The sequence below is a fragment of the Myodes glareolus genome, chromosome 3, assembly GCF_982192425.1.
Source record: "Myodes glareolus chromosome 3, mMyoGla1.1, whole genome shotgun sequence".
Lineage (NCBI taxonomy): Eukaryota > Metazoa > Chordata > Mammalia > Rodentia > Cricetidae > Myodes > Myodes glareolus.
In genome coordinates, this window is record NC_142028.1 from 102,797,729 (window position 1) to 102,813,276 (window position 15,548).

A 15,548-nucleotide genomic window follows, 5' to 3' on the forward strand; every position below is an offset into this window, starting at 1 on the left:
AGAGAAGGCACAAGAATCAGAGACCCACTCGTTCACACACCCAGGAATCCTATTAAATCAATAAACTGGAAGACACAATATAAGCACAGAGGACCTGGTGCAGACCTATGCAGGCCCTGTGCATGCTGCTTCAATCTCTGTGAGTTCATATGAGCTTCGCTCATGCTGATACAGGGCCCTGTTTTCTTGGTGTCCTCCATCTCCTCTAGCTCTTACACTCTTTCCGCCTCCTCTTCCACAGGATTCTCTGAGCTCTGAAGAGAGGGATCCCAAAAACTACTCGAAGAGATGATGAGTGTCAACGTTGGGTCATTAGAGAAATATAAATCAGAAGAACGTGAGCTATTACTTCAGAGTCAGTCACATCACAATTGTGACAATAATCAGACTGACAGCAGTCGGCAAGAGCATGAAGAACTGGAGCCTCACATATCTACTATAGAAAAGTGGCATTTTCTTAAAATGTTAAAATAGAATTTCCACATAATCTACCTCTTGATATATAAATGTATATATATATATATAATTTGGAGATATATATATATATATATCTCCAAATTAATTAAAAATAAGCATTCAAAAAAATTTGTACATGTGTAGCAAGACCAATCTGGAGCTCTGTCTCTAAAAACCAAAAATCAAAACCACACCTATACACAGACACAGATATTCATAGCAGCACTAACTGCAATAGCAAAGTGAAGAAACAGCCCAGTGTCTAGCAGCTAAATAGGGAAAATGTGGCTGCTTCACGCAGCGGATTGTCACTTAACTCTAAGGAGAGAAGTAAGTGTCTGCTACTGCTGGATGAACCCTGGAAATACTGCACTAAATGAAAAGAAGCCCGTCATGGAAAAGTCAGACTGAGTCCATTTAAATGACACATACAGAAAAGACAAATTAGAGACACGAAGTACAGTATTGTTGCTAAGAACTGGAGAAAATGGAGAAAGGGAAACAATTTGTTTGATGAGATCAAAGTTTCCTTTTGGGGTGATAAGAATGCTCTAGAAGTCGACAGTAACGACAGCAGAACAGAAACTGTGAATGGTCCTAAATTGTGAGCAGTTGAAAGTGTCTTTTTCCTTCCCCAAATACCAGGACACACATGCCAGGCTAACCTTAAACAGGCTATACAGCTGAGGATGACCTTAAATTTCTGGTCCTCTGCCCTCTACCTCCCAATTGCTAGGATTACACTGGTTTACATGCTGAGGACTAGCTTTATCCATGCTTTACTAACTGTACTCATCTTCAGAGAAAAGCATAAATCTTAAAAGATAATGGTAAGAAGAGGGGTCCTGAAAAACAGACAAAGTCTTGGTGCCCTGGTATTTTTCTCTTTCTGGCACTGTCAATGAAAAACACTCCGAAACAACTACTCTCTAGCTATTGGTCCACAACTGCATCAGGACTGCTGTCACCAAGAATTTTAATGACCTTAGATATTAGCCAGGTTCAAGAGCATTCTCTTTTTTGACTTTCTTTTCCCTGCTCTTCCAATTACAAGTGCATCATTGGGCTAGGAAGATGGCTCGGTGGGTAGAAGTACTTGTTTCTAAGCTTGGTGATCTGAGTTAAGATTCCTGCAGCCCATGTAAAAGCTAGATAGAATGGCATGTGTCTATAATCTCAGCACACCTACTACAAGACAGGAGGTGAAGACAGGACCAACCCCCGGAACCTCACAGGCCAACTAGCCTAGAGTGCACAAAACAGCATTATACCTGAGAGACCCTGCCTTAAAACCAACGTGAAAGGTGAGGACCAACCCCTGAGGTTGCAGCCTCTGACTTCCATACAGGTGCAATGGCATGTGCAGGCCTTCACACAAAAACATCATGTGTACACACAGGCAAACATAAATAAACAAATATTGTATATGTACTACGTTCCCCTTCCTTAAGGTAACTGCTTGTGGAAATAAACTCCCATGTTTATCCTTGGCTGAGTCTACATAAGTTCATTGATATTCACAGTTTCAAGCACTAACTATTAAGTTGTGCATTATAAACCCCTACCTACCTCCAATTCAGAATTTAATCCAATGTTTCCATCTCTCATTCTCAACATAACAGCTAACAAACCACTCAGTATGTTTTCTATGCCTAGATACTCTCTAGCCTATTTCCTTCCCCTTGGTTGTTCTCTTCTATTAGATAAAGCTAGTAGCACGTCTTGCAATACTTCACTTTAATGCCCCCTTTTCAGCTAAAAATTCCCCCCATTCATACATACCTATGCTGTTCTACCTGTAATTGATACTTACTTCTATCCCACCCTGAGATGTAATACTAGGACCCCAGTGAGTCTTAGGAACTTAACCATGGCTGTTTCCAGGAGACAGCAGACACAGAACCATGGGTTGTGCTCATGGACATGGAGTTTATTTTCTAATAAGATGACCATATTTGATGATAACAGGCTGAGACGAACAGGCACTAACTGGTTAGCTTCGCACATTACTATATACTGGTAACACGCTTGTGGTAAGAATCCTTAACAAATCTGGCTTCAAACTAAGGTTTGACTTTATGCAACAAAATTAATTTGTTTAATTGTATTTTTTTAATAATGTGTATCTATATGTGGGTACGTGCATACACATGAATGCAGATGAACTTGGAGACCAGGGTGTTGGATCCTCCTGGAGCTTGAGTTATAGGTAGTAGAGCCACCTGATGTGGTGGGTCTGTGAGTTAAACCTGGGTTCTCTGGGAGAATACCCAGTGCTCTTAACCACTGAGCCATCTCCTCAGCCCCTAACTTGCTTTTGGTACACATTCACAGAAATGTCCTGGTGAAGAGGCAGACATTGCAAATATGTACTGGAAGTATGTAATTCATAAGCAGATGTCTAATTTACAGCCAAAGTATTTTTTGTCAAATAATTTCAGAATTACAAAGCTTGTATTCCAAGATCTCTAGCAGAACGCATTATGGAAAATGTGTAGTTTCCAAAGACTCAGGGATCCAACTTTTCGTCATAAAGGACCCCACATGGAATATGAACACTGTTTATGTTTGATTGCACAGGCAATAAGCTGTCCTCTGATGGGACTATACTTTATCTACATGTTACTTCAGCATTGACTGCACTTGTATGTACATGTTGCGTCAGTACTGAAAGCACTGCATGTACATGTTTCTCTGGCACTGACTGTACTCTATGTGCATGTTGCCCAACACTGCCTCTGTGTGTGTGGTGTGTGTGGTGTGTGTGTACTGCCTCTGTGTGTGTGTGGTATGTGTGGGGTGTGTGTGGTGTGTGTACTGCCTCTGTGTGTGTGGTGTGTGGGGTGTGTGTGTACTGCCTCTGTGTGTGTGTGGTGTGTGTGGTGTGTGTGTGGTGTGTGTACTGACTCTGTGTGTGTGGTGTGTGTGGTGTGTGTACTGCCTCTGTGTGTGTGGTGTGTGGGGTGTGTGTGTACTGCCTCTGTGTGTGTGTGGTGTGTGTGGTGTGTGTGGTGTGTGTGTGGTGTGTGTACTGACTCTGTGTGTGTGGTGTGTGTGGTGTGTGTGTACTGCCTCTGTGTGTGTGGTGTGTGGGGTGTGTGTGTACTGCCTCTGTGTGTGTGTGGTGTGTGTGGTGTGTGTGGTGTGTGTGTGGTGTGTGTACTGACTCTGTGTGTGTGGTGTGTGTGGTGTGTGTGTACTGCCTCTGTGTGTGTGGTGTGTGTGGTGTGTGTGTACTGCCTCTGTGTGTGTGGTGTGTGTGGTGTGTGTGTACTGCCTCTATGTGGGGGGGTGTGGGGTGTGTGTGGTGTGTGTACTGCCTCTGTGTGTGTGGTGTGTGGGGTGTGTGTGTACTGACTCTGTGTGGGGGGGTGTGGGGTGTGTGTGGTGTGTGTACTGCCTCTGTGTGTGTGGTGTGTGGGGTGTGTGTGTACTGACTCTGTGGGGTGTGTGTGTGTGTGTGTGTGTACTGACTCTGTGTGTGTGGTGTGTGTGGTGTGTGTGTACTGCCTCTATGTGTGTGGTGTGTGGGGTGTGTGTGTACTGACTCTGTGGGGTGTGTGTGTGTGTGTGTGTGTGTGTGTGTGTATGCGTGTGTTGCTCCAATACTGCCTACACCGTGTGCACATGTTACTCTGTCACCAGCTGCACTTGTGTGCACTTATTGCTGCTGCACTGCCTGCACTGTCTATGCATGTTACTGCAGTCTTCACTAAGGCTGACCTGATACTTGTGAAATGGAGAAAGGGCTGAAATTCATGCCTCTGGTACAGACATTAAATCTTTCACAGGTAAAAGGGCAGAGCATCAGTATTGAGAACCATGATGAGCACTACACAGAATCTTCCTCTGTGTTTGGAAGGAACCCATTCTGACAGCCAATGGGATGATGGGAACCGCAGCTACGGTTAGGAATGGAGAAAATATCTGGCAGCTGCAGACTTCTAGTGAGGAAGGTAGGAAAGAGGAAGCCCAAAGAACATCTGGAACACAATCCTGGTTCCTTCCGCAGAGATCTTCTGTATGGGACAAAAGAATCCAAATAACAGGAATCATCAGGTTCTTTACTTCAGTGTTTTGTCCTTCAAACAAATGCTGTAGGTAAGATAACCACCAGAATGCCATGAACAATGGATTTGAAACCGAGAATGCCTATGGGTACCTGTCCAAAAGATCCAGATGTTTTAAAATCTGAATGTAAAGCTGCTTTGCATCTCTCATACAGTTGACAGCCTCAAAGATATAAATGGCAAATCTGAGCATAATGCATTACAGGGGGACCTATTATCTCACGTAGTCTGGCTACACAGAGGACTGTGCAGTAGCCTAATTACTACAGGAAAAGTCTGGCGACGAGCAGGCTAACATATAAGATGTACAATTTCCATCTCCGGCACACCACTTGTGTGATACAGATATTTACTTCCTCCATCTTCACTGTTGCTGGAGACAAGTTAATTCAGCTTAGACTAATCCAGCATTCAGCAAAAACATATACAAGAGATAGAGATCAAATATTTAAATTATATTACATACCAGGTAGTCTGCTCTAAGGCATGCTTCCTGCACATTGAAGAAATTATAGTCTAATGAGAAAGGCAGACTTGAAACAAAGAAGTATAAATAATCATGTAAATAATGCCACATATGTAAAACATGAAATAAAATGATATAGGAAGGCATGAGATGGGAAATCAGATCTAATCAGAAGATATCATTGAAGGTTCAATCTTCACTCACAAGAATAAAAGATGTCAGATCAATATGGAAAGGATGAAGTCCGTGGAGAATTCAGGCAGACATCATTATAGAATGGTCTGTTTGTGGGAAGTACCAAATGCTTTGCTCCTGACCAGAAACTACAATCAATACAGTTGTTGAAAAGAATTGATTCTGACATATCAGATACTAAAAGCTGGTAGAGTACTCTATCTTAAGAGCAAAAACCTCAACAACACTCAGAGTTACCAAAAACCCAAAACATCCTAAGCCCCTGTACCAGGAAGACCACCAAGCAGAGTGGCAGCCAGCAGGGGTCAGAACCTAGAGAGGAAGGGAACCTAGTAGGGCTGTGGCCCAGAGGGGAAAGGGAATTAGTTACATTCGGGTGAACTGATCGAATGAACAAACAGGCTGAGAATAATGAGCTAAGTTACCTACAGACCAGAACACAGAACTGTAAATATGAAGAGAGAGAAAAATAGAATGGTGCTGAATTAGAACTAGATAAATGGTGTGAATTTGTGGACATAGAGACAGCTTAAACACAGATAAAGATAGAACATTTCTGATGTAGAAATAGGCAAGATATAAAAGAAAGAGAACATTCCTGGAAGCAGTGACAATTAGCTCAGGAAAAAAGTTCTGTGCCCAGACCTTGGCTTCTAAATATTATTCTCTGAAAAACAAAACAAAACAAAACAAAAACTGGGCTATTTGGACCTATCTCCCAGCCTCATAGCAATAATTTAGGTAAGGTGCGTTAATGGAGAAGTGACAACCAACAAGCAAGACTTTGCTATGACAGCCCTCACTGAGAGTTTAGTGAAGTTTAAATGCTTGATTCTGGATGAAAGAAATAGTAAAGCTTTTTCTTATAGTTAGAGGAGAGGGGCAGTTTGTAATTTTCCTGTATTTTTTTTGTAAAATTAAATGTAAACAAGTGCAAACATTAAATAAAATATTCTGGAACAAAGAGATGGCTCAGTGGGTAAAAGCACTTACCACTCAAACCTGATAACCTCATTTGATCCCAGGATCCACAGTGGAAGGAGAGAACAGACTAACAAAGACCTGCACACACATGTGCCTGCACTCACGCGCATACACACATACCATAATGTCATAGTTAGGGTTTCTATTGCTGTGAAGAGACACCAAGACCACAGCAACTGTTATAAAGGGGAAACAATTAATTGGGATGGCTTACAGTTTTAGGGGTTTAGTCCATTGTCATCATGGTGAAGCATAGTGGCCTGCAGGCAGACATGGTGCTGGTGAAGTAGCCAAGTGTCCTACATCTTGACTTGGAGGTAACAGGAAATGAACTGAGACATTGGGCGTGGCTTGAACATATATGAAACCTCACAGCCCACCTCCACATTGACACACTTCCTCCAACAAGGCCACACCCACTCCAACAGTCACACCCCCTAATAGAGTCACTTCCTTTGTGGGTCATTTTCTTTCAAAGCTTTGTTTGTTTTTTCTGTGTAGCTCTAGCTATCCTGAAACTCGCTCTGTAGACCAGGCTTGGCTCAAACTCACAGAGATTCACCTGCCTATGCCTCTCAAGTGCTGGAATTAAAGGCATGCACCACCACGGCCCAACTTTTGTTTAAAGAGGGTTTTTTTTTTCTTAAAAAAAAGATTTATTTATGTATGTATATGAGTGCTCTACTTGTATGTACGCCTGCATAACAGAAGCAGGCATAAGACAGAACAGGGCATGAGATCCCATTATAAATCATTGCGAGCCACTATGTGGTTGCTGGGAATTGAACTCAGAACCTCTGGAAGAGCAGCCAGTGACCTGAACTGCTAAGCCATCTCTCCAGCCTCTCTAAACATTAATTTAAAAAAACTTTTATATAGTGAGTGAATACAAAATGTTCATTCCTTCTGACACGGAAATGAAAATCAAATCACACTTAGGGCATGATATACCTGAATGGCTTTTGTTGCTATCATTCGTTTTTAATGTATGTTGCAATGTTTTATGATAGGATATTATAATGAGAGTTGTTCATTCTGTTTAGTCGCTACTATATAAGCCGACTAATAACTCTTCAAAATCTCTATAATAAAGAAATAACCATTTTCTCAATTTTACAGAAACAACTATAAGGTTAGATGGCCTGCCTAAATTTGCATATGCTGCAAGAAGTGGAGCTGGGATAGGAGCCTAGGTGTTTGACTCCTGTATTTTAACCTTTATGATACACTGGTTTCTATTTTCAGGAAAGGGTTCATAATCCTTTTGCAGCATTGAGAAGCCATACCAGGGTCTAGAGAAATGTCTTGGTGAGTAAGAGAGTTAGCTCTTCTAGAGGACCCAAGTTCTGCTCCCAACACACACACTGGGTGGCTCCTAGCTGTCCGTAACTCCAGCTTCAGGGCACTCCACACACACAGCAGACACTGACACCGACACAGATACACAGACACATAGACACATATACACACACACACATGTGCATATGTGCACCCTCCCACACACAAATATAAAAATAAATATTCGAAGGGGTCATGTCGTCCTTCTCGTTACCAAATGTTCACACTCTTGCTCACTAATAAACGGCTGAGAATTTACAACAAGAGAAGTTATAGTAGAAGAGAGAAGCCTTCCTGGATAAAGATTTCACTATACAGAAACTTTAAAAACGACCCAGAGTGAAATGACTAATTCTAATATATCAGCTTAATGAAGTATTAATTACATTTACTTACTTATTACATATATGCAAAGGTCTAAGGACAAATCACAGGAGTTAGTTCTGTCCTACCATGCAGATTCTGGGCATACCCTTTGGGTTAAGCTGCCTTCTCCACCAAGCCATCCTACCTGCTCCATGGTGAAATACTCTACAGTCATTATAGTGGTAAATGTGAAATTGAGAAACAGTACTTAAAAGTACAAAGCATAGCATTCTAATTACTTTCTGTTGCTGCAAAAGACACCATGACCAAAAGCAACGTGGAGAAGCAAGGATTTTTATGAGTTTTTAGGTTTTCAGGTCTTCCATGCCTGCTGCCCCGGAAGACAAGTGACAGCTGTGCTCAGGAACTGGTATTAAATTCAAAAATCAGATAGTTAGGCATTATATATTTTCTGAATGGATAAAATGCATATATACACATTGGCAAGGACATATACTCAACTATCTCAGTAGCCATCTCTAGGGTTGATGTTTCAGAAAATCTCCTTTTTGTTTTCTGTTTGTTTGGCATTGTTTTATTTATGTGTATGTGTGTGAGTCTACGCCCTATGAGTTCAGTTGCCCAAGGAGGCCAAAAGGCAGTGTTGGGTCCCCTAGGGCTGGAGTTGTGAGCCGCCTGATGTGGGTGTTAGGATGCGAACTCGGATCCTCTGTAGTAGTAGGAAGCACTCCTAACCACTGAGTTACCTCATTCTACAGCTTTGGTCAGCCTGGAACTCCCTATGTATCCCAGGGTGGCATCCAAATGCCGTGACCCTCCTGACTCGGCCTCCCGAGCACTGGGATTACAGGTAGGAGCCACTCTGCTCAGGTGCTGTCTTCTTCCTTATGCCGCTTCTAAATTCAGTGCCATACACATGTGATGTGTGTGATTTCTAGTGATGTTCTCAGAGCTGTATAGGTAAAACAGTAATAATTCAAAATATTTAAAAGTGGCACAAGGTTTTGGCAACCAACTCCCTAAAAAAGACAACTTTTTGATATCATCACTGTGTATTCAGTTCACTAATTCCGCTAGACACTGTCTCAGCATGTAAATCTTACACCAGTCCAAAGTGAAATCCCAAAAAATTATATAATTTGTGTAGAAACCTACAGCTTATCTGCACAGATCACCAATCAATGTTAATTAGAGGAAATATCACTCATTGTATTACAGAGATTTATATTTTTCCTCAGCTAACACTTCATGCTATTAACTTCAAAGCCGATTATAAAGTATGAGCCTAGAAAGCCTTAGCCAATTGTCCAATGAGAACGTAACAGTCCAGTTATACTGTAACAGTTCAGAAATATGTAACATTGGCCCCAAAAAGAATTATTACATTTATTAGGTGTTTTTAAATGTTCTATTAAAGAGGTGAATAAATACTGATAAAGTCTGAAATGGTATGGAATTGAGAAATCATAAAGATCAAATATAAGAAGGATGAGTAGAAAAGGCGGAAAATTGTAAGACTCAAAATTGGAACTTGGTGGGGTGGCACATGCCTGTGGTCTCAGCACTTGGGGGAAAAAGTGAGAAGGATCAGGGGTTTAAGACTAACCTTAGCACATATGGAGTTCAACACCGAATAGTGAGTTCAAGACTAGCCTCTGCCACATAGTGACCTTGTATAAAAAGAAAGAGGGAGGAAGGAGGGAGAGAGGGAGCGAGGGAGGGAGGTAGGAAGGGAGGGAGGGAGGAAGGAAGGAAGGCAGGCAGGCCGGCCGGGAGGAATTCACTTCCGAGCAAAGACTTCAAGGCTGGCAAAGCTGAGAAATCCCACAGTAACTGAGAATGAAAACTACCAAAGTTAAGGAATCAACCTGCTAGAAGGGCCAACAGGGTCAGATCAGAGAAGATGGCAAACAAAGACACAAAGGCCAGGAACTGGATTCCTTAAGAACTGACTGGGTATGGCAGTGGGGTGCAGGCCCCCCGAGAAGGAACGGATGCTCTCACATCACACATCTACGGTGCGACTATAAAGCATGGCGAGTCCTGCATCTCGGAAAGCAGTCTGACACGTTCCTCTCAGATTTCGCGGGCTGTGCTGGAAATCTCCATATCGCTCCCATTCCGGCACGTGTGTGAATCAAATATAACCCTTCACATTTTTTTTTCTTGTTAGTTATTAAAGTTAAAAATAGTCCAGAGACGATGAAGCTGTGCCATCCGTGAAGTGGCCTATCTTCTGCCTGTACCAAGCATGCGTTCTATTCTAAAAAACCATTTCCTTCTCAAAAGGGTTTGCTGACGTTGCCATCCTTCCTACCAGCAGCCCCACTGGGCTCTGTTGAGTGACATCCAGACATTTAAACTCAAAAGCTCCTTCAGAAGGGAGTTATTAAAATTCAAATGAGCTGGGCATATTGAAGAAGAAAGCGCTCGTTTGCATGTACACCTCTGCATTTGGCCATCCCATTTAGTCCCACAGAGCAGGGTCTGGTTTTGTTTTTGTAAATGGGCTTTGGAGGCGGAGGTCAGCCTCCCACGGCCCCCACTCCTCCGGGGTCATCATTAGTAATGTGTGGGCTGAATAGATTTTCCTCTGAATCTAGTCAGCAAACCTGACAAGAAGGCAGCCCTCTCCCACAACCTGAAAATGCCAAAAATCCAACTGGTAAGACGGCAGTTTTAAACCCTGCAGCAGCCGGCTGCAGAGCAGCTTCCAGCAAGGGGGCTCACCACCAACAGCGGGTCAGGTCCACCTGAGCGTCCCGTCTCCAAGCAGAGGCCTGCCTGGCGAGCCAGGACTGTAGAATCACAGACCTGTCATAGTGAACCAAGAGTTCCCAGAAGATTTGGAGAAAATTTATTTTTGCTAAGAAATAAGAATCTGGAAGGCCAAGTAATATTTTATTTGCTAAAAAAGAAAAAAAAAACCTTTCTGATCCTTTCTGATGTCTTTTATTTGGCTTCATTATTATTACTTCATTTTTTCATGACAGTCTCTCATGTTATAATCATTTAAATTTTATAAACTAACAATGAACAACAATAAAAATATATGGTGCTAACATTTATTCTGGTTGTGGAAAATTCTGATGATCATTCAGTAAGAATTCATATTCTTCCTAATGAAGACATCTCTACTATATCTATTTTAAGAAGACACAATCCATAGCAATATAATCATTAAACTAATTTGCATTCTATATGCAACCGTGCTTTTACAGAACAAACACGGACATAATCACATGTCACTTTTTACATGGAAAAAAATTAGGAGCAAACAGTGCTAACTCACAACCCTAGAAGATGAGCATGCATCCTCACCGTAGAGACTAATAGGACCAGGTTAGAAAAATAGCTCCCGGAGTCCTGTTCCCAGGGGGACATACATCAAGCAACAATACTTTCTCTTTGATGGAAAGATTTTCCATGAACTTTAGTTATCAAATCGCTCCTTCCAGATTTCTTGCAGTTTTAATTTTATTTCACTTAAAAACATATTTTTTTTTCTTTTTAAATTGTAATGGTCTTGCTACCACATAGCCACTGATTTGCCCAGTCAGGAAAGAAGGACGGAAGGAGTGGACGTCACTGAATGACGTTTCTATTAATGAACTGACACGATCCAGGACATAGCCAGTGCTAGCAGCCTACACTTCTTCCTCACACGCTGAGAAGCCTGTGTCGTTAAAGAACTCCCCTTCAGTAAACTTACATGGCACTGCTCTGGTTCCAGTCAAACCAAGACACTGATCCGCTATCTTCTAACTTGGCCACAACCCAAAGAGCAAGGCAAGACAAATGAGTGCTGAGAAAAAAACTCAAGCTAAAAACAGGAGTTAGAGCCCATGACTCTAGCAACGCAAAATGACCAGACATGGTCAGGGACAAAGGCTACTTCCCAGCTGGGCCTGGGATGCTTTCTCTATCTACGCCAAAGTCATTGAAACAGACAGGAAGAGCAATGCATACTTGGTGCACCTCTACATGACCAAAGTTTTCACAGAGCCACCCACAAAGAGACACAGTCTGCATATTTACAAAGCAATTAGCTTCCTAGTCATCCAGGAAGATGGTTTAGCAGAAGACAACATTCACCCCTTCAGACTTGACTTGTTTGATTTTACAGATGCATGCTTCAGGCACATAACTTACAGAACATGAAGAAAAAATGATAAAATCCAAGAAAAGTGCTCACTTGCCTTTTTTTCCTCCTGTAACGAAGAAGCCAACGGCTGCTCTAATAAAACTGCCTTCGGGCAAATAGCTGTAGTCAGTAGGAACTGTGGAGGCAGAAAATGATCAAATTAACTAGCGAACTTGGCAGGGCTAATGAAGGAGAGGTAATGATCTCATGCTGCCATCTCAACCCAGAGACAAGGCAGAGATGGTTATGCCATTATACTCAGCACAAGACCACAAGACCATGTGGCTGCAGCTAATTCTATTAGACGAAGGGACTGGCTTGAGGGAATCACTCAGGCTATATGGGAAAACTTAAAATGGTGACAAACCTAGGAGGGACATAAAGAGAAAACTCACACGGGCTGTTACTCCAGTGAAGGGGTGAAGAAACCTCCCTCCCTGGCGTACTAGCACAGCAATGAGCTCCAATCCAATGACCTCCTCAGGGTAGGCGAGGAGCCAGCTGGGCTTCAAGCGTAGGCACTGTCCTACAGGCTTGTTAGAATGCTGCACCAACTGTATGGACCAAGGAAATTCAAAACCCGGGATTAACAGCACCGTCTCCTCCTTAAGGCAGAGCCCTTTAAGGGATCAACGTGTACAAAGAACCAGATGTGGCTGCTGACCTGAACCAGTGAGCCAATGACATTTCTGCAAGCTGAGTTCTGAGAGTTCCCTAAATCCTTTTCCTCCCCGTCTCTCATAATAGTTTCATGACACAGTTTTGTTGCAATGAATGGTTCAACTGGAAAATTCCACTAGAAACGAGTAGCTGTGTTTTCCAGACACACTATTATTTTGTTCATAAGAACCTGTGTGTAAGCTGACTCACCATTACTTGATGTGACTAAGTGCATTACAGTAATGCAACTGTAAGTTGGCATGTGTGTGCGCATGTGCGTGTGCACGTACACACATACACATACACACACACATAAAGCCTGGCATAATGTGTTATTTTACCAGGATACTGTAAGAGCCCCAGCCTTTGAAACTAGCACTAGCAAAAATTTCCACTAAGGTGTTTTTTAATTCCCTTTCCTATATTAATATGACAGCTTCCAGCTGTCAAGTTCATCATGTGGAAAAGAAGTAGACCAAAGGCCTCTGTCTGAGGCTGCAGTGACAGCAGTGAGAGAATCAAAACTGTGGAAGCCCACATTTATAGTTACACTATCACAGATGTCCTGCCAGGAATACACAAAACTGAGTGTGATGGATCTTTACTTTCTAAACCTCTGTGGGCCAGGTACGAGATGGCCAGTGGGTCAAAATACCATTTATAAGGAGCAAGGGACAGATATATTAAGGCGGTTCTTTCCCCAGAAAAATCTCCAAGTACAACATAAACACATGGGGACTGTAATATTTTTATTGCTTTTACCAAAAGATACAAATAGAAAGAGCTTTGTTATTTGAAGAGCGAGGACTGAAACCCCTAAGGAGGTACATATCTTTGAATGTGTTTTCCTCATTACCTTTATAGAGCCATTGGGCACAAAAATCCCAGTCATAAATAAAGAGACTCTTTTTTTTTTTTTTGAGAAAGGGTCTCACTGTGTAGCTCTGCATAAAGAGATTTTTAATGAAACATAACACCATTATTTTTATAAAAGTAAAATGTCTGTTCCGAGCTTTCAAGGATGTGATCCTTTGTTTATAGACCTGTCACTAAACAAACTCTTAATGTAACTCATATAATATCTCTGAGCCTCATATTTTTCATTTGTCAAATACATGTACTTGACTGAATGTCTACACTGTCCTCTAAGGAAGTCAAGAGAGGAAGTGTAAGTGAATATGAGGTTTGGAGGCCAATAAATCTAAATCAAAGCACCCCTTCCTGTCATATGACCCGGAGTAGGTCTGGACGCCTCTCCATACCCCATTTTGCTCAGATGTAAAATAAAGGTCCTAACACCCATCATGTGGAATTGTTGTGATGCCCAACTCCCTTAACAAAGTTCAGAACCCCGAGTTAGCCATTCCTTCTTTCAGTTCCAGTATATTAGGACTTTAATCTTACCAGAAGTTCTGCTTTGATTTGAAGACAAAGTAGATAGATGAAGATGTCCTAGAAGCCATATTGCATTTGACTGAAGACCAATCACCCCTGAGACATTGATGACCTATTGATGAAAACACAGCAGTCTGGTGATGGGGCAAAAAACAAGTTCTATTCAATAAAAGGCCACTATAGGATAGCACTGACACTGTAGGAAGTAGAGGCTTAGAGGAGAACAAGAAGCTCTATAACTGGATGCTAACATGAGTCTCCTACACTAGACCTGAATCTTATGCTGTTAAGTAGCGGCTGAATGAATGAATGAATGAACCAATTATGGCAGAAAGAATGCTCTCAAAAACTGGTAAAAAGAAAGCTCCAAAATGATTGGGGCTGGAGCTTAGTTGGTCGAGTATTTGCCTGGTGTGCAAAAGGGCACGGGTTCAGCTTCACCACAGCGTATACTAAGAGTGGTGGCTCATGCCTGTACTCCCAGCCCCTGGGAGGATTAGGAGTTGAAAGTCATCCTAGGCTGCACAGCTTGGGACTAGCCTAGAGCAATGGGATCCTGTCTTTTTTTAAAAAAAAAATTTATTTATTTATTTATTTATTTATTTATTTATTTATTTATTTATTGTGTATACAATATTCTTTCTGTGTGGATGCCTGAAGGCCAGAAGAGGGCACCGGACCTCATTACAGATGGTTGTGAGCCACCATGTGGTTGCTGGGAATTAGACTCGGGACCTTTGGAAGAGCAGGCAATGCTCTTAACCTCTGAGCCATCTCTCCAGCCCGAGATCCGGTCTTAAAAGAGAAAAAAACTCAAAAGTAGAAAGGAAGGGAAAGTTTCTTAATAATAAAGTATTTATAAAAACAGAAAGAAATTTTAACTCATTCTTTTTTTAAAATAATTTCTATCACTGATTATTATAATTCATGAACATTTAAAAATAATTATTTCCAGTTCTTCCAAGTTTTAACAACTTAAATTTCAGTAGAATTCTTTTTCGGAGCACATTCTTATTCACATATATAAAATATTTTTTCTCTGCCCAGAAATTCATGCTTTTCCACCAAGAATGAAAACATCTTTATGTGCTAGGTATTATAATTAGCCATGTTTTATAAGAATGAAAACAAATATGCTAAGTGGGAAAAATAAGCCCGAAAGCAATAGCAATCATAAACACCCCGCTTGAACGAGGTGCCTGGGAAGAGGCACACAGTGCCCACGCCATGCCCTCAGGACCGTGGCTCCACTGGCTCCACCTCTCTCAACCAGTAAACGTAAAGCTTTAAGAAATCAAAGCCTTCGCGAGGATAACAAGGACAATTATTAACTCACAAACTCTCATCTGAACTAATGCCATCTGACCATTCTTCCCTGGTATCTGCCTTGCCCTTTGCCCACAATGCATCTGTCCTTGTCCCAAAAGCTAGATAACCCTTGCAAGGTCAGGTTTAATTTTAAGATGATTCAGTAACAACTTAACTCAAAAAAGTCAGTATTCTTCCCCCTCCC

The 15,548-nt window shown here is 41.8% G+C and overlaps 1 protein-coding gene across 1 annotated transcript in view; it reads right to left on the minus strand.

Moving 5' to 3' along the window:
- Focad (focadhesin) overlaps nt 1–15,548 on the minus strand; it is a 297,602-nt gene that overhangs the window by 21,487 nt on the left and 260,567 nt on the right. Inside the window, exons 34-35 of the mRNA XM_087904862.1 lie at nt 14,045–14,147; nt 12,036–12,116 (exon numbers count right to left, since the gene is read on the minus strand). Of these exons, the coding sequence (XP_087760988.1) occupies nt 12,036–12,116; nt 14,045–14,147 (184 nt within the window). The remainder of the gene's footprint in view (nt 1–12,035; nt 12,117–14,044; nt 14,148–15,548) is intronic.